This window comes from Oncorhynchus kisutch, linkage group LG13 (assembly GCF_002021735.2).
Source record: "Oncorhynchus kisutch isolate 150728-3 linkage group LG13, Okis_V2, whole genome shotgun sequence".
In the NCBI taxonomy this organism is placed as follows: Eukaryota; Metazoa; Chordata; class Actinopteri; order Salmoniformes; family Salmonidae; genus Oncorhynchus; species Oncorhynchus kisutch.
Window position 1 is genome coordinate 34,026,821 of NC_034186.2, and position 18,975 is coordinate 34,045,795.

The 18,975-nt window shown below is 45.8% G+C and overlaps 1 protein-coding gene across 1 annotated transcript in view; it reads right to left on the bottom strand.

The window, feature by feature from the left end:
* Nucleotides 1–97: 97 nt before the first annotated feature.
* Nucleotides 98–18,975, bottom strand: part of notch2 (notch receptor 2) — a 60,824-nt gene continuing 41,946 nt past the window's right edge. The window contains exons 13-34 of the mRNA XM_020499010.2: nt 18,750–18,942; nt 18,333–18,478; nt 18,079–18,192; nt 17,850–17,969; nt 17,619–17,771; nt 17,203–17,431; nt 16,770–16,971; nt 16,476–16,629; nt 15,307–15,491; nt 15,087–15,219; nt 13,983–14,234; nt 13,765–13,877; nt 12,750–13,294; nt 11,762–12,115; nt 11,504–11,646; nt 11,076–11,280; nt 8,617–8,698; nt 8,361–8,514; nt 7,934–8,253; nt 7,661–7,808; nt 3,822–3,919; nt 98–3,657 (exon numbers count right to left, since the gene is read on the bottom strand). Coding sequence (XP_020354599.2) covers nt 2,269–3,657; nt 3,822–3,919; nt 7,661–7,808; nt 7,934–8,253; nt 8,361–8,514; nt 8,617–8,698; nt 11,076–11,280; nt 11,504–11,646; nt 11,762–12,115; nt 12,750–13,294; nt 13,765–13,877; nt 13,983–14,234; nt 15,087–15,219; nt 15,307–15,491; nt 16,476–16,629; nt 16,770–16,971; nt 17,203–17,431; nt 17,619–17,771; nt 17,850–17,969; nt 18,079–18,192; nt 18,333–18,478; nt 18,750–18,942 — 5,432 coding nt within the window. The 3' untranslated portion in view covers nt 98–2,268. The remainder of the gene's footprint in view (nt 3,658–3,821; nt 3,920–7,660; nt 7,809–7,933; nt 8,254–8,360; nt 8,515–8,616; nt 8,699–11,075; nt 11,281–11,503; nt 11,647–11,761; nt 12,116–12,749; nt 13,295–13,764; nt 13,878–13,982; nt 14,235–15,086; nt 15,220–15,306; nt 15,492–16,475; nt 16,630–16,769; nt 16,972–17,202; nt 17,432–17,618; nt 17,772–17,849; nt 17,970–18,078; nt 18,193–18,332; nt 18,479–18,749; nt 18,943–18,975) is intronic.

The window sequence follows — 18,975 nt, forward strand, 5'->3', positions numbered from 1 at the left end:
GCACAATTTGTTGTAATTAAACCGTTTTTATTTATTTTCATTTCTTAAAACAATTCCTGTGAATAACCATGAAAGAATGACACATGCACAATAGGCAGATGGATCTGAAAAGTCTGACTTTATTTATGTATATAATATGCACTTGATCATTTGTTTGGTTTATTTCAATTAGATAGGTTTTGTTCTTTATAAACAGGCACCTTCTACATTATACAAACATGAGGGGAAACTACTTCATTCATATAACATGTATATGGTTAACAGAAAAATAAAGAAACATACAAAAATAGTTTATATACAGCATGTAAAAAATAGCCTTGAATAATGAGGCATTTAAGTGTAAATACCATGCTCCATGAGCTCTGCTGATTTGATCACGTGGATTGATGGTCCAATGAGCCAAAAGGCCTGGACTCAGAGATAGCACATTGGAAGTCATTTGTAGTGGAGGATATTAAGTGCCAGAGATGGGGAATGGGAAATGACTTTGGCTTGTGGTTTGCTTATGGAGGCACTTTTCACAAAACAATATACCTTATAACAGACTTATAATGGTTGACTGCAAATCACCATGTCAGGTGTGAGTGTGTGTATTTGGATCTTGCTCTGTCAAAATACATGAACCTAGAATACATTGTGACAATAATCTACTTTGATTAGACAATACGTCCAAATGCAACATTTCCAATCAACACTTTAAACTGTGAACAATGTTGTGGATATACAATGATTTGCAATTCGTTTTTGGCTAACAAGTAAATTTGGTCTTGGAGACATTGATGTACCATTTAACGGTGCAATATAGAAACAATCAATGATTGTCTGTAGTCACAGAGTGGTCACATAAGGCTGTGCTCATATGAGAAACATTATGAAAACAAAAATATCCATTACAAAACAAAGATCTTAAACATATTCAGACTTGGCTTATGAATCACAAAACAATTAAAGAAGGTGCACCAATACACTGATTGTAATTGAGCAAAAAGGCGATTAAATGATTTTGGGGAAAAAGCAACTGCCATATCAAACAAAAAAAGTACAACTTCAGAACCAGTCAAACTGTTGAGAGAATGATAATATACAACAATATTCATGTAAAATAGAATAGTAAAAACAGCTGTAAAAGTAACAGGTATCATAGTCAAACCTTGTTCTTTAACAGTGGGGACTTACTAAGGTGGTTGGCTTGGTGGTGTAAAGCATATTCATCGTATTGCACACACCATAGTGAAACCCCTATGGTGAAAGACCATCTATAGAGAGAGACATAGTGCAACATCCAATTATGCCCTTCTCTTTCATCTGGTATTTCATCAGTCACCATATATTCTTTTTGTATCCATAAACATACCATAAAATGTTAAACTCTTCAGTAACACAGATTCTCTTGACACAGAAACACCACAGCCACAACTTACTAACATCCCTCCCAGGGTGTGGGGAAGTACAGAGGCTACACTGTAACAGAAGCAACAATGAAAAAGAATACAGTGACTTATATGACAACTATTTACACCACAGTTTAGCTTAGAACCAAACATTGAAGAGATGTATCTATATGTTTTTAGGTTGTGTGTATCTTGTTAACCACACGACGACAGCCCCTCAAAATAGCCTCACCACATCCTACTAAGAAACATTCCAGAATACAAAGCCTACGTTTTTGCTTAAAGAACACAACTTAACATAAGTGAACGGACTCATCATATAAAAAGTAGAGTTAATTTTCAACAAAACATTAGTATGTCATTGGCAGGTCTACATAAAACAAAGTGAATGAAAATGATAAAATGTTAAATGAGCAAATATGTCCTTCAAAAATGTCAAAAATAAGGCTCAGCCAAAAGAAACGGCCCAAAAGGGATGACAAAAAGAAGCCGATTAAGCCAAATGAAGAATATCTAATGTTGATTCTGTCTTGGTGCCTTCTTGAACAGTCCATTTTCCTTACATGACATGATCACTGTTTGGCTCTGGTTCCTTGTTTGATTTCTGATGATCAGTCACTTTCAAACTGTCCAAGGTACTCAAACAGTTTTTGGTTTTAGTTAGCAATGCTCAAACCAGACTATACACTCTATCTTTAAGTGCAAAACGTAAGAAAAGCATGTAACAATGAAGTGTAAAAGTGATTACTGTAACCAGAGAGACGATAAGACAAAAACAAATTATGAAAGAAGTGACGGATAAGAGTTTAAGTGTTGTAGTTTAACTACAAAGATCAACAAAAATTTTAAGAGTTGAGCGCTTTAAGAGAGTCCTCATCTATACAAACACCTGCATGTTGCCATGCTGAGGCTGCTGGGGGTTCTGTTGCGTCTGCTGGGACTGTGGCTGCTCCGGAATATGTGTGTGGCGGGGAGGCGGCAGTGCATGGGGGTTCCCCAGGGGGGTGGGGCTGGTGGTGACGTCAGACCAGTCTGAGTTGGAGTGGGGGGAGGAAGAGGACCAGGGGTCAGGGGACTCGGGGGAGGGGGTGAGGTATGGGTGCTCATTGGGCGGGTGAGCCGGGTGCCCCGGGGTGGTGCCCTCCGAGCCAGCGGTGGCGTAGCTGTGCTGAGAGGGAGGGGTGGGGTACTTATCCACGGGGCTCTGGATAGCCTGATATGGAGGGAGCTGCTGGCGGGACTGGCCGTCATGCACCATGCCGTGGCTGTGGGCCAGGCCGTGAGAGTGGGGAAGGCTGTGGGACAGGCTGTGCTGGAGGCCCACGCCGGGCATCTGGTACATCATGCCCTGGGTGCAGTGCAGGTGAGTAGGGCCCTGCTGAGAGCGGGGCTGGCCCTGGTTTTGCCCCTGTGATTGCACCTGCCCAGGCTGGGGCTGCTTCAGCAGGGACTGCCCGCCCCCCGGTGCCATCATCTGGAAGGTAACGATGGGAGGCAGTTGCTCTCGGCTCATGGTGACATTCATGGGTGTGAGCAGGCCTTGGCCTTGGTGCTGGGAAATACCAGAATGGCCGTTACCCATCTGCTGGGGAAGGAGGCTGAACATGTGGCTGCCGTATCCATGCTTCAAACCCAGCCAGCTCTGCTGTTGACCCAGCATGTGGCTGACGGGAGGCAGCAGGGGCCGAGAGGAGGGGCTGCTCAGGAGAGGAGGAGAGTTGGCCGTGTTGGATGCCACGGCAGCATCTCCTGTGTACGAGTGTGGAGACTCTAGGGAGTCCACAGGAGACATGGTGACTGAGCTCTCTGACAGCCCTCCTGCAGCTTTAGTGCCGTTGCCACTGGCTCCTCCAACAGCTCCCACTGCAGGCCCTTCTCCTCCTGTTGGCTTCTTCCTCCGCTTAGCCTTCATGTCTTTCAGCTCTTTGGCTGTACCTCCGCCAGGACCTCCAACCTTCACCCCGCCCCGCCTGCTCTTCTTGCCCTGGGGCCCGGGCCGCATGCCCATGTAGCCCGCTCCGTTGCCCCCACAGACCAGGGAGTGTCCCACTCCCCCGCCCATGTGGTTGGGGCCGTTGTGAGGGCTGTGGACCAGGTTGTACTGATCGAGCAGACGAACAATGTCATGGTGCATGCGCTCCTGTGCGGTGTCACGGGGCAGCCGGTCCAGGTGGTCTGTGATGTCCCTATTAGAGTAGTGGTCCAGCAGAACCTGGGCCGCCTCAAAACTACCCTCCCTGGCTGCCAGGAACAATGGGGTCTCCTCCTGGAGGAACATAACAGGCAAAACAACCCATGAAGACATGTAAATGTACATAGCTAATGAAAAATGATACTAAAGTGATAGAATATGGGACAAAGCTTGACATAAAAGCTACGTTTGAGGTAGGAAAACTTGTGTAAAACAAGACGGGGATGTGGAATACAAACCTTGTTGTCCTGCATGTCTCTGTTGGCTCCATTCTTCAGCAGCACTAGGGTGGCCTCCACATTGTTGACAGCAGCTGCCCAGTGCAGAGCAGACTTACCTGAGAGAGAAAAAAAGAGAGAGAGTGAAGAATACTGGTCATTGAGACAAATATGCAAATTGCTCTGTTATGGTTCTCGAGCAATAGCATGAAGGAAATGCAAATGACAAAACCACAACGCAAACTAAAGACCCAGCTCTAATCGTACTATAATGGTAATTGGACTCCATTCCTATTTGTTTCCCTATTTCTTGCTCTGTATGGCACCACTCAGTGAGAAAATGGCTGAAACAATATTTCCTATGTACAGTATTACTGAACAGTTAGTCTCAGTTTAGGACAAGTCTCTCATCCCAATGTGATTAACTGTATAAAATAATGTAAAAACATACAGGGGTCTTTCCAACCTTTTCTAGCATGAGAGCAACATTTTTTTAAAGATTTCAATTTTGCACATTCTTCTCTTCTCCCCTACAACTCTTCTCCAGGTCCTTAATATACAATAGAAAGTAGTGCACTGTTTTCTGCCAATATACCTGGTAAAATAATGGTTCATAAACAACTCTGACTGCCCTTAACCAACACAAAAACATCCTATGGCGTTCTGCATTAGCATCGAACAGCCCCCGTGATATGCAGCTGTTCAGGGAAGCTAGAAATCATTATACACAGGCAGTTAGAAAAGCCAAGGCTAGCTTTTTCAAGCAGAAATTTGCTTCCTGCAACACTAACTCAAAAAAGTTCTGGGACACTGTAAAGTCCATGGAGAATAAGAACACCTCCTCCCAGCTGCCCACTGCACTGAAGATAGGAAACACTGTCACCACTGATAAATCCACCATAATTGAGAATTTCAATAAGCATTTTTCTACGGCTGGCCATGCTTTCCACCTGGCTACTCCTACCCCGGACAACAGCACTGCACCCCCAACAGCAACTCGCCCAAGCCTTCCCCATTTCTCCTTCTCCCAAATCCATTCAGCTGATGTTCTGAAAGAGCTGCAAAATCTGGACCCCTACAAATCAGCCGGGCTAGACAATCTGGACCCTTTCTTTCTAAAATTATCTGCCGAAATTGTTGCCACCCCTATTACTAGCCTGTTCAACCTCTCTTTCGTGTCGTCTGAGATTCCCAAAGATTGGAAAGCAGCTGCGGTCATCCCCCTCTTCAAAGGGGGGGACACTCTTGACCCAAACTGCTACAGACCTATATCTATCCTACCGTGCCTTTCTAAGGTCTTCGAAAGCCAAGTCAACAAACAGATTACCGACCATTTCGAATCTCACCATACCTTCTCTGCTATGCAATCTGGTTTCAGAGCTGGTCATGGGTGCACCTCAGCCACGCTCAAGGTCCTAAACGATATCTTAACCGCCATCGATAAGAAACATTACTGTGCAGCCGTATTCATTGATCTGGCCAAGGCTTTCGACTCTGTCAATCACCATATCCTCATCGGCAGACTCGACAGCCTTGGTTTCTCAAATGATTGCCTCGCCTGGTTCACCAACTACTTCTCTGATAGAGTTCAGTGTGTCAAGTCGGAGGGTCTGCTGTCCGGACCTCTGGCAGTCTCTATGGGGGTGCCACAGGGTTCAATTCTTGGACCGACTCTCTTCTCTGTATACATCAATGAGGTCGCTCTTGCTGCTGGTGAGTCCCTGATCCACCTCTACGCAGACGACACCATTCTGTATACTTCCGGCCCTTCTTTGGACACTGTGTTAACAACCCTCCAGGCAAGCTTCAATGCCATACAACTCTCCTTCCGTGGCCTCCAATTGCTCTTAAATACAAGTAAAACTAAATGCATGCTCTTCAACCGATCGCTACCTGCACCTACCCGCCTGTCCAACATCACTACTCTGGACGGCTCTGACTTAGAATACGTGGACAACTACAAATACTTAGGTGTCTGGTTAGACTGTAAACTCTCCTTCCAGACCCATATCAAACATCTCCAATCCAAAGTTAAATCTAGAATTGGCTTCCTATTTCGCAACAAAGCATCCTTCACTCATGCTGCCAAACATACCCTTGTAAAACTGACCATCCTACCAATCCTCGACTTTGGCGATGTCATTTACAAAATAGCCTCCAATACCCTACTCAACAAATTGGATGCAGTCTATCACAGTGCAATCCGTTTTATCACCAAAGCCCCATATACTACCCACCATTGCGACCTGTACGCTCTCGTTGGCTGGCCCTCGCTTCATACTCGTCGCCAAACCCACTGGCTCCATGTCATCTACAAGACCCTGCTAGGTAAAGTCCCCCCTTATCTCAGCTCGCTGGTCACCATAGCATCTCCCACCTGTAGCACACGCTCCAGCAGGTATATCTCTCTAGTCACCCCCAAGACCAATTCTTTCTTTGGCCGCCTCTCCTTCCAGTTCTCTGCTGCCAATGACTGGAACGAACTACAAAAATCTCTGAAACTGGAAACACTTATCTCCCTCACTAGCTTTAAGCACCAACTGTCAGAGCAGCTCACAGATTACTGCACCTGTACATAGCCCACCTAAAATTTAGCCCAAACAACTACCTCTTTCCCAACTGTATTTAATTTTTATTTATTTATTTATTTTGCTCCTTTGCACCCCATTATTTTTTTATTTCTACTTTGCACATTCTTCCATTGCAAAACTACCATTCCAGTATTTTACTTGCTATATTGTATTTACTTTGCCATCATGGCCTTTTTTTGCCTTTACCTCCCTTCTCACCTCATTTGCTCACATTGTATATAGACTTGTTTATACTGCATTATTGACTGTATGTTTGTTTTTACTCCATGTGTAACTCTGTGTCGTTTTATCTGTCGAACTGCTTTGCTTTATCTTGGCCAGGTCGCAATTGTAAATGAGAACTTGTTCTCAACTTGCCTACCTGGTTAAATAAAGGTAAAATAAAAAATAAAAATAAATAAAATAAATAAATAAAACTCTAAGGGGGCCCTATAAAATCTGTTATTCCCCCCCCCCAAATGAAGTTTCATATTTTCCCAAATTATGTTCTCAGTTTTATTTTTCCTGGTTTGAGATTTAGTTAGTTTTTCACTCAAAATTACTATTGTTCATAGAGAAACAATGAAATAGGATGTTCTGAGTCCATGTCAATGCTTAAATCACACCGGAAGACACATTTTTGGGGTCTGGAAGCAAACTAACACATTTACATTTTTTGTTTATTTCCCCTTTAATTGCGCATCTAATGAGTGAGGAATGTTCCATCTAATGTGCCGGTCTAGCGATGGTTCTGTACTGCCAACGCTAATTTCATGGCAAAGTTAGCAAATAACAATAGATACAAAATATATACTTAAGCCTGGTAAGCCTACTTTGCAGCTAACTTTTAATTGAGGAGGATTTGGGGAAAGTATTTTTCAGTCAACCTACAAGACAGTTGTCACATCAACTGGCTACACATGGAGTGATAGACAAAAGCACATAACACACAGACAGACTGGGGAAATATTGCTGGAAATTAATTGGCAGATATTGTGTTAGATTTGGCTATTTAAGCCAATAGTGGCTAACCAGGGGTGGGATCATATCAATGTTGCATAGATTAGATAGTAACTGGGACCTTGGGGTGTCTGAAACTTGTGAGATTTGTTAATGATACTTTGCGATGGAGAACGTGAAAAATTCCATGTACTTTCAGATTTTTTTCCTGAGCTACTCATAGATGGGCAGCCCACTCATAGATGGGCTGCGAGCTACTGGTAGCTCAGAATCAACCTGTTGGAGACCCTTGATATACAATTTACATGTAAAAACAATGCCAGGGCTCACCGTGGTCGTCGACAGCATTGATGTCCGCGTGGCAGTGGACCAGTTCCTCCACCATGCCCTCCACAGCCAGCCTGGCAGCCAGGATCAGAGGTGTGGTGCCATCGTTCATCCTGGCATCCAACTCGGTGGCCCGGTTACGGATCAGGATCTGAGAAGGGAACAGAGTGTTAACTCAATAAGCTCAATATGATTTTTCAACCTTTGCCTATGTGAGCACAGTACCAGCACTAGTTAATCAACTGCTCTAATAAGAGTGTCTTTCAAGCCTCTTACCTGGAACACTCCCTGGGCATCGGCTGCCACAGCAGCGTGGAGAGGTGTGCGACCCATGTTGTCGTGAGCATTGGCATCTGCCCCGGCATCCAGCAGCCTTTTGGCAGCATCGGCCCGGGCGTAGCGAGCAGCCAGGTGGAGTGCCGTCTCCCCGGTGCGATCTGTCTGGGCTATGAGTGTTGCACCCTGGGTGATGAGGTCTGAGATGACGTTGGGTCCCGGCTCATCTCCCCCACTCTCCTCTTCCTCCTCTGCCTGCAGGCCGCAATCAGACGCCCCTCCGTTTCGTAGAGAAGCCAGCATCAGGGGGGTAAAGCCATCTGGAAGAGAATTTTTCAATTTGGTTCAGAGTAAAGAATTATACAGTTACACCAAGGGCAATCCTTATACTTGATTGACAACAATCCTAATCAACCTTAAACTCTACCTGGTCCTTTGACATTGACATCAAGGCAGTCTGCTTCCAGATCAGCCTGTGGTGGAGTGAGAGAGATGTCAGCAGCCTTGTGGTGCTGTAAAGTCCACTCCCGTCGGTCCACTCCTCCATCCACACCCAGTGGCAGCAGGGGCTTGTCCTCAGTCTGGGGGAGAGGAGATGTTTAGATACTAACTAAATACATCATGCTGGTATGCAACTGGTGAGGCTTCTGACCCAAAATGTCTCTCTCCTTTCTCATTCTCACCCTTGGTTTCTTGGGCGGAGCCTCCTCTTCCATCCATCTCTGGCCTCCGTCCATCATCCCTCCATCCTGGGTCTTGAAGTTCCTGCAGGGAGGAGAGGAAGAAGAAGACAGGGTATGGATCAGGAGAATGAGGCTCTACATTATGGTACATTGGTCAAACATTTTTCTCAGTTCAGTACCAGTTTGAACATACTAGAGTATGGTACTGTACACTATAGAGGTACACTATTTGTCTTCATTCCCAGTATTGTGCCAAAATGTAATATAAACAAAAGAAGCACAGCATGTGAAGTTGCTGGTCCCATGTTTCTTGAGCTGAAATAAAAGTTATGGACATCGAACATGATTGCATTTTATTGATGGCAATTTGAATGCACAGAGAAACCGTGACGAGATCCTGAGGAGCATTGTTGTGCCATTCATCCACCGCCATCACCTCATGTTTCAGCATGATAATGCACAGATCTATGTCGCAAGGATCTGTACACAATTCCTGTAAGCTGAAAATGTCACAGTTCTTCCATGGCCTGTGTACTCACCAGAGATGTCACCCAATGTGCATGTTTGGGATACTCTGGATTGACGTGTACGACAGCGTTTCAGTTCCTGCCAACATCCAGCAACTTAGCACAGCCATTGAAAAGGAGTAGGTGGGCCACAATCATCAGCCTGATCAACTCTATGTGAAGGAGATGTGTCTGATCCACAACCCCACTTTTTTTTAAAGGGTATCTGTGACCAACAGATGCATATTTTTTCTTTATTTAACTAGGCAAGTCAGTTAAGAACAAATTCTTATGTTCAGGGGCAGAACGACAGCTCGGGATTTGAACTTGCAACCTTTCAGCTGCTAGTCCAACGCTCTAACCACTAGGCTACCCTGCCGCTGAATATCTGTATTCAGAGTAATGTGAAATCAATAGATTAGGGCCTAATTAATTAATTAAAATTGATTTCCTTATATGAACTGTAACTCAGTAAAATCTTTGAAATTGTTGTTCATATTTCGTTCAGTATATACAGTGCATTCAGAAAGTATTCAGACCCCTTGACTTTTTCCACATTTTGTACATTACAGCCTTATTCTAAAATGGATTTTCCAAAAAACATTATCCTCATCAATCTACACACAATACCCCATAATGACAAAGCGGAAAAAAACTTTTAAAAATTTGTTGCAAAACCAAAACAGAAATACCTTATTTACTTAAGTATTCAGACCCTTTGTTATGAGACTTGAAATTGAGATCAGGTGCATCCTGTTTCCATTGATTATCCTTGAGATGTTTCTACAACTTTATTGGAGTCCACCTGTGGTACATTCAATTGATTAGACATGATTGGAAAGGGACACACCTGTCTCTGTAAGGTCCCACAGTTGACAGTGCATGTGAGAGCAAAAACCATAGGGTTCCTCTTCGGAGATGGGAGAACCTTCCAGAAGGACAACCATCTCTGCAGCACACCACAAATCAGGCCTTTATGGTAGAGTGGCCAGACAGAAGCCACTCCTCAGTAAAAGGCACATGACAGCCCGCTTGGAGTTTGCCAAAAGGCACCTAAAGGACTCTCAGACCATGAGGAACAAGATGCTCTGGTCTGATGAAACCAAGATTGAACTATTTGAACTTAAAGCGTCACGTCTGGTTGAAACCTGGCATCATGCTATGGGGATGTTTTTCAGCGGCAGGGACTGGGAAACTGGTCAGGATCAAGGGAAAGACGAACAGCATAAAGTACAGAGAGATCCTTGATGAAAACCTCAGACTGGGGCACCATCCAACAGGCCTTTTGGTAGGCCGTCAATGAAAATAAGAATTTGTTCTTAACTGACTTGCCTAGTTAAATAAAGGTTTAATAAACATGTTTACAACCCTAAGCACACAACCAAAACAGCGCAGGAGTGACTTCAGGACAAGTCTCTGAATGTCCTTGAGTGGTCCAACCAGAGCCCGGACTTGAAACCGATCGAACATCTCTGTAGAAACCTGAAAATAGCTGTGTAGAGACGCTCCCAATCCAACCTGACAGAGCTTGAGAGGATCTGCAGAGAAGAATGGGAGAAATTCCCCAAATACATGTATGCCAAGCTTGTAACGTCATACCCAAGAAGACTTGAGGCTGTAATCGCTGCCAAAGGTGCTTCAATGAAGTGAAGGGTCTGAATACTTATGTAAATGTGATTTAATTTTTTTAATGTTTTATATATACAAATATGCTAAAAAAAAATGCTTTGTCATTATGGGGTATTGTGTGTAGATTGATGAGAAAAACAAACAAATTTAATACATTTTAAAATAAGGATGTAAAGTAACAGAATGGGGAAAGAGTCAAGGGGTCTGAATACTTTTAGAATGCACTGTATATATGGACCATACGCAGGCCCTGGTCAGAAGTAGCACACTGTACAGGGAATAGGGTGCCATTTCGGATGCAACCTTTGTCTTTTCTACACTCACTTCATGCCGAAGTCGTCCTGGCCCAGGGGCTCTCTCCTCTTGTCGTCTTTCTTGGCCAGAAAGCCATCGGGGAGCCAGAGGATGCCGTGTTTGCGTTTCCTCTTAGCGGCCAGCACACCCAGCACCAGGATGAGCAGGATGATGACAGCTGCTCCCACAGCCAGGTACAGCATGAAGGGGGGCTTCTGGGGGTCCATATGGTCACCTGGAGGAGGAGGAGACATGGAACTCTTAACTAGGTGACGCTATCTGAAATGGGCTCTGCATTCAGAGCATGAGTAATGGAGCAAAGTGTCCATTTTTACCAAAGAACATGATAAGTGAGTTTAATCAGGTCTATAATCAAAGATAATGAAGTGTGTGCTGATGTAACATTACCATTAGGGTGGTTTAGAGGTGTCACAATGGGAAAAAGGAGAGGGACTTACTGTCGACAGAGACCACAGGGTAGGGCAGCGCAGACTTCAGGTACTCTGCAGCGATGAAGGATGCAGCCAGCTCTGTGCTGGAGAAACAGTCCATGGAGCTCTCAGCACACTCTCGGTTATCGATCTCCAGGTAAACCTTAGACCTGCAACAAACAAAACTTCGGTTAGGCTTACTTCACAACATGGAGGACTATACACACTTAATCTTATCTAGCAGTGAAAGAGAGAGAGACAGTCAGGATAAAGACATTTCCTTACCCGATAACCTCCTTGTCCAGCTCCCGTTTGCCTCTACGTTTCATTGTAGCAGACTGTCCTTCAATGGCGTTCTCGTGCTCCAGGCCATAGTAAGGATACACCATGAGTTTCTGCTGGGCGTCCATCTTAACACGGAGGTTGGTGTGCAGCAGGGTTCCCAGGGAGCGCAGGAAGCCTCTCACGTCTCCCAGCAGCTCCTCAGGCTGCAGTAACACTACGATTACCAGAGTGCCATCAACCACCTTAGCAGGGGTGTCCTCAGAGCAGTCCAGGCCATCCCAGCCACATGCCTCTGTGTTACAGCTCTTGTCACAGATCTTGTTGGCATAGTGATCCGCACAGTAGTCATCATACCTGTAGATAGGAAAGGGGAGAGGGAGGGGTTATGGAATTTGGAAGATTCTAGGAGTTCCTATGGGTTAAAAAGCATTTGAATCTGAATTTATTGTATACATTTTCTCGTAATAATCTTAATAAGACATGTACACTCATTGGCCAGTTTATTAGGTTCACAATAATGGCTCACTCCTACAGACTGAGTCACTTGGCTGTGGCTTGTTATATAAAGCAGACATGCATCGAGGTATTCAGTTACTGTTCGATTGAACGTTAGAATGGGCAAAACGGGTAATCAACAACACTGGACAATTGAGGAGTGGAAAAACACTGCCTGGTCCGATGAATCCCGGTTCTTGTTGCGTCATGCTGATGGCTGATGAGTCAGGATTTGGCGTAAGCATAATGAGTCCATGGCCCCATCCCACCTGGTGTCAACAGTACAGGCTGGTGGTGGTGGTGGTGTAATGGTTTGGGGAATGTTTTCCTGACACACGTTAAGGTCCCTTGATACCAATTGAGCAACATTTTCATGCCCTGAAGAATTCAAGCTGTTCTGGCGGCAAAGGGGGGTTTGACACAGTACTAGATGGGTGTACCTAATAAACATGTGTATTGATGTGTTTATGTTGTTAACAACTTTTGTACATACTTGCAGTAGGACTTTGTGCTCTCTTGACACTCAAAGCTGTCGAAGAGGCAGCCAGAGTTGTCACACTCGTGGTCACAGCGGCCGTTGCGGAACAGCTCCCAGCAGGGCACGGAGGCGGTGCAGTTGACCCATGGCCGGCGCCAATGTAGAGAACAGTCCCCTCCGTCCCACTGGCACTCATGGTTGTTGCACTGCGGGTCACACACCTTATCCCCGGACCGCTGCTCACACTCTACATAAGGGCAGGAGGGGGTGCGGGGGGACTGGTCGAAGATGCCATTCTCACAGTGCCTGCCTGAGAAGTGGGCTGGGCAGCGACAGCTGTACTGGTATGGGTTGTGTGGGTCCTTCATACAGGTGCCTCCGTTCAAACAGGGTCGGTTCTGGCAGCTGTGCACGGTCTCGCAGCGCGACCCACTGAAGCCTGGCTGGCAACGGCAGTGCAGATGACCACCCTGAGAATCCTGGCAGTTCCCGCCGTTCTGACAACGCAGCTGGGCACAGTTGTAGCCCTCTACCTCTCCACAGTTGAAGCCAGTGAAACTCTGAGTAAAGAGATGAGACAGAGAAGGTGTCAGACATGTGAACTGACTGGCTGGACAGACACCTGTGGACTGGGTTTTACATTCATAACATACATTCCTGCAGTTGACTAGTCAGAAAACCTGTGAGAATGTTTGGTCTCTTCCTAGAACACTGCTGTTTCTCAGTCATACCTGAACTATGTTGTCTCGCCCTCTGAAGCAAAGGTAAGAATAAGGAGGAGGAGAATGGTTAGTAGTTAGGAAAACAAGCCAGTAGTGAAAGAATAGACACTCAGCCACTCAATCCAAAGCTACATTTGAGGTAAATACAATGTTATACAGCACAATGCAATATCAATGGGGCTGCCAATCCATTCAAAAGAAAGAGATAAAGATCAGCAAGCTGGTACATGGAGTACTTAGAAACACAGCAGTCTGGCAATTAGAAAACCAACATTATAAAAGGGTAGAGTAATATTATAATGACTTACTGGTTGACAGGTGCATGAGTATCCATGCACTGAGCTCATGTTCATGGAACAGGTGCCACTGTTATGGCACGGCTTAGACTGGCACAGATCCACCATGGACTCACAGAGGCGTCCTAAAAAAGAGACCGATGTCATGTTACACAGCATGAGTGTGGGGTAAGCTAGATAACAGTTGTTGATGTGTCTTATAACATATACAGAGGGGTGTAGTTCTCTACCGGTGTAGCCCAGGCGACAGCGGCACTGGTAGTCGTTGGCCAGCTGCACACAGTCCAGGCTGCCAGGAGAGTGACAGGGTCCAGAGAGACACTCGTTGACGTCCCCCTCACAGTGTTCCCCAGCGAAGCCAGGGGGGCAGGAGCAGGTGTAGCGGCCCACCCCATCCATACACTGGCCCCCGTTCAGACAGCGAGGCCCCCAGGAGCCAGGCTTGGGAGCACAGTCGTCCATGTTCACCTCACACTGAACACCTACAGAGGGGGAGAGGAGAGAGAGGAAAGAGAGAGGGGAAAGAGAGTGGGGAAAGAGAGAGGAAAGAGAGAGGAAAGAGAGGGGAAAGAGAGAGGAAAGAGAGTGTGGAAAGAGAGAGGAAAGAGAGTGTGGAAAGAGAGAGGAAAGAGAGAGGAAAGAGAGTGGGGAAAGAGAGAGGAAAGAGAGAGGAAAGAGAGTGTGGAAAGAGAGAGGAAAGAGAGTGTGGAAAGAGAGTGTGGAAAGAGAGAGGAAAGAGAGTGTGGAAAGAGAGAGGAAAGAGAGTGTGGAAAGAGAGAGGAAAGAAAGTGTGGAAAGAGAGAGGAAAGAGAGAGGGGAAAGAGAGAGGAAAGAGAGAGAGGAAAGAGAGGGGAAAGAGAGAGGAAAGAGAGAGGGGAAAGAGAGAGGAAAGAGAGAGGAAAGAGAGTGGGGAAAGAGAGAGGAAAGAGTGTGGGGAAAGAGCGTGTGGAAAGAGAGAGGGGAAAGAGAGAGGAAAGAGAGAGGGGAAAGAAGGAGGAAAGAGAGAGGTGAAAGAGAGAGGAAAGAGAGAGGTGAAAGAGAAAGGAAAGAGAGAGGGGAAAGAGAGAGGAAAGAGAGAAGAAAGAGAGAGGGGAAAGAGAGGAAAGAGAGAGGAAAGAGAGAGGAAAGAGAGAGGAAAGAGAGAAGAAAGAGAGAAGAAAGAGAGAGGGGAAAGAGAGAGGAAAGAGAGAGGGGAAAGAGAGAGGGGAAAGAGAGGAAAGACCATCAGTTGAGGTCAGAGTTGTAGTTGTACATTATGTAAAACCAATGTGCCAGAAAACAAGAGAGCGAAAGAGATAGATAAAACAATAAATCATCTTCTGGTATCTGCTTACCATGTGTACCAGGTGGGCAGGCGCAGGAGAAGCGGTTGATGAGGTTGATGCAGGTTCCTCCATGACGACAAGGGTTAGAGTGACATTCATCTACGTCATACTCACAGTTCACCCCCTGATAGCCAGCCTTGCACTGGAACAGAGACACATTGTTAGATGTTCTCACACACACACACACACACACACACACACACACACACACACACACAAAAAAACTTACCATACACTCATATGTGCCCTGGTAGTCCATGCAGGTGGCTCCATTGCGGCAGGGGTTAGACTGGCACTCGTCCACAGTCTTGTCACAGTAGCTACCTGTGTAGCCAGGCTGGCACTGACACTGGTGGGCATTACCGACGTTCACACAGCGACCCATGTGCTTACACACCATCTCCACTGGAATACCTGACACACACACAACATATTAGCCGTAATCAGCATGGTTTACTTAAGCAATATGGCCCGAGGAGGTATGGTATATGGCCAATATATCACAGCTAAGGACTGTTCATACGCACGACGCAATGTGGAGTGCCTGAAAAAAGCCCTTAGCCGTGGTATTTTGGCGATATACCCCGAGGTGCCTTATTGCTATTATAAACTGGTTTCCAATGTAATTAGAGCAGTAAAAATACATGTTTTATCATACCCGTGGTATACGGACTCATATACCACGGCTTCCAGCCAACCAGCATTCAGGGCTCGAACCACCCAGTTTATAACACGGGTATGACAAAATATTTAGTTTTACTGCTCTAATTATGTTGGTAACCAGTTTATAATAGCAATAAGGTTCCTCGGGGGTTTGAGATATATGGCCAATACACCCATAGCTGTGTCCAGGCACTCTGTGATGCGTCTTGCATAAGAACAGCCCATAGCCATGTATATTGGCCATATACCACACCTCTTTGGGCCTTATTGCTTAAATATACCACGGCTGTCAGCCAATCAGTGTTCAGGGTTCGAACCACCCAGTTTATAAATACCTTTATATCGTCATGTTCTTTATATTCATCCATCTGTCTTTGTAAACATGTCATTTGATTAAAGGGATAGTTTGGTATTTTGGCAATGAGGCCGTTCATCTACTTCCCCAGAGTCTGATGAACTCGTGGAGACCATTTTTATGTATCTGCATGCAGTTTGAAGAAAGTTGATAACAAGTCATCGCTAGTTAGCACTGGCTCGCAAAACTACCTTTAACTTCCTTCATAGTGGACGCAGATACATAAAAATGGTTAATCTGGATAATCTAGGGAAGTAGATAGTGGGCCTCATTGCCAAAATCCTGAACTTTCCCTTTGGTTGACTGTGGGCTATTTGACCGTTTACTGAGAGAGGTGACTGAATAAAACACAGTGGATTGTAGAGACATGGAATGCTCACCATTCCGAGCAGCATAGTCCTGACAGGACATGTTGGGGACATCACAGTACAGACCAGTCCAGCCCACAGGACAGTGACATGACCAGGTGGTCTGTGACTGGGAACAGGACCCTCCATTCCTGCACAGTGGCTGGCTACACAAGTTCACAAAGTTCTGCAATGGGACAAATGGAGTAGGAAATGTTAGTGTTGAGTTTCATATGAAGAACCAAACAAAGAGAGATGTTATAATCAGATAACTTTAAGTCATTTTTCATTTTCAGTTCAATGCCATTTTACACATTCTCTCTCTACCTGGCAGTTCTGCCCGTTGTAGCCCACAGGGCAGGTGCAACGGTAGGATCCTAGGCCGTCTGTACAGGTCCCTCCGTTCTTACAGGGCTGAGAGTCACACTCATTCTGCTCATACTGACAGAAGGTCCCGTAGAAACCAGGACGACAACGACACGAGAAGGTGTTGATGTCGTCAACACAGGTCCCATTATTCAGACAGGAACTGAGGGAAATAGAGGGAGAGAGAGAGAGAGAAAGAAAGATATGTGGTCACGCATGATGGAAGTCGTTGCGTTTTGCAACGGAAATCAATTTTCAATACTTGTTACTAAATGCGTCCCAGTCCACATGTAGCCACATATCAAAAAAGAAAACTCATTGAAGAATAATTTTGAGTGAATCAACTTCAAACACTTTAACACAGTGACTGCAGTTACAGTCCTTTGTAACCCACCTCTCAGTGCATTCTGGGATGTTGTGTTCACATAGGATTCCGTCGAAACCTGGCCGGCACTCGCAGACGAAGCTGTTGACGTAGTCCCGGCACACGGCTCCGTTCCGGCACGGCTGACTGGCACACTCATCCATCTCTGCCTCACAGCGCTCACCATCAAACCCTGGCCGGCAGTCACAGGAGAACCGTCCCACTCCATCCACACAGGAACCGCCGTTCAGACACGGGTCTGAGAGAGAGCAAGAGAGAGACAAGAAGTTCAACAGACCCACAATAGAAGCTGTTTGTGAAGATCGATACATTAGCTCCAGAGGAGTACAGTACACAAGATGCTCATAGAGAATATACACAATATGTAGTGTGAGTATGCCTGGGCTATCCGTGGGAGTATGCACAAGAGCTGGGTGATAACTCACTGGGGGAGCAGTCATCGATGTTGGTTTGGCAGTTGAGACCGCTGTAGCCTGGCTGACACTTGCACACGTAGCTGCCCTGGCTGTTGATGCAACGGGCGCTGTTCTGACACGGGTTCTTCCTGCACTCATCCACATCCTCAGTGCAACGAGGGCCTATTCAAACATCCCATTTTAATGAACATCATGGTAGAAAATCTCCCCAACACCTTTACCCTCTGTGTGAATACCCACCTTGCCAGCCGCTGGGACATCTACAGGTGTAAAAGGTGTAGTCTGGGGTTGGCTGACACACACCTCCCCGCTCACATGGATGAGACGCACAGGGAACCAACTCCTCCTCACAGTGTTTTCCTGTGGACACAATATTATTAATATCCAAAATGCCCATGACACAATCAACATCAGCTCCACCAGAGGGAATATGTCCTGGGTAGTACCGTAGAGCGGATGGTATTGTTACCTGAGTACGGAGCGGCACACAGGCAGGTGTAGCTGTTGACTCCGTCCACACAGGTACCATGGTTCTCACACGGGCTTGATGCACACTCCTCTATGTTGACCTCGCAATTCACACCTGAGGGGAAAGGGAGGAAGGAAATGAGTGGGTTTTTAAATAAAACAGCGAACAGAATAACACTTTACTCTATTGAGGACTGCAGTTTAATGGGATCATTTGTATAATGAATAAAGGATTTAGAAAAGCCTGATTCAGACCTGTGAATCCGGGGCGACACTGGCAGGAGTATCCATTGAGTCTGTCCACACAGCTGCCACTGTGCTGGCAGGGGCTGGACTGGCACTCATCCTTCTCCTGGTCACAGTGCTGCCCCACCCAGCCAGACTCACACTCACAATGGTACCTACACACAGACCAAGGGAGGGAGTAAGGGTTCATGACAGACAGAGAGTAACCTAAAGTATGCATTTCTATCATATGAACTATGTGTTGGAGCCCAGGAAGATCAGCTGACGTCATGGTGTCAGCTAATGGGGCTACTAATACAATTCAACATTTTCATTCATATAACTTGAAATCATATATGTCGATGGGTAGGAAAAATGACTCAAAAATGAATCAAGAAAGAGTGATAGAGAGCTAGAGGGAAAGAGATAAGGTGAGGAGAGGCGTACCCGCTCTGCTGCTCTACACAGTCTCCGTGTACACAGGGCCGGGGGGCACAGTGGTCAGTGCCAGAGTGGCACAGGGGGCCGTGGGTGCCAGGGGGGCACTGGCAGATGAAGCCGTTCACCTTGTCTACACATGTGCCCCCACTCATACACGGGCTGGAATTACACTCATTGATGTCCACGTCACATTTTGCACCTGAGAGAAATAATTCAGAAATGACTTAATTAA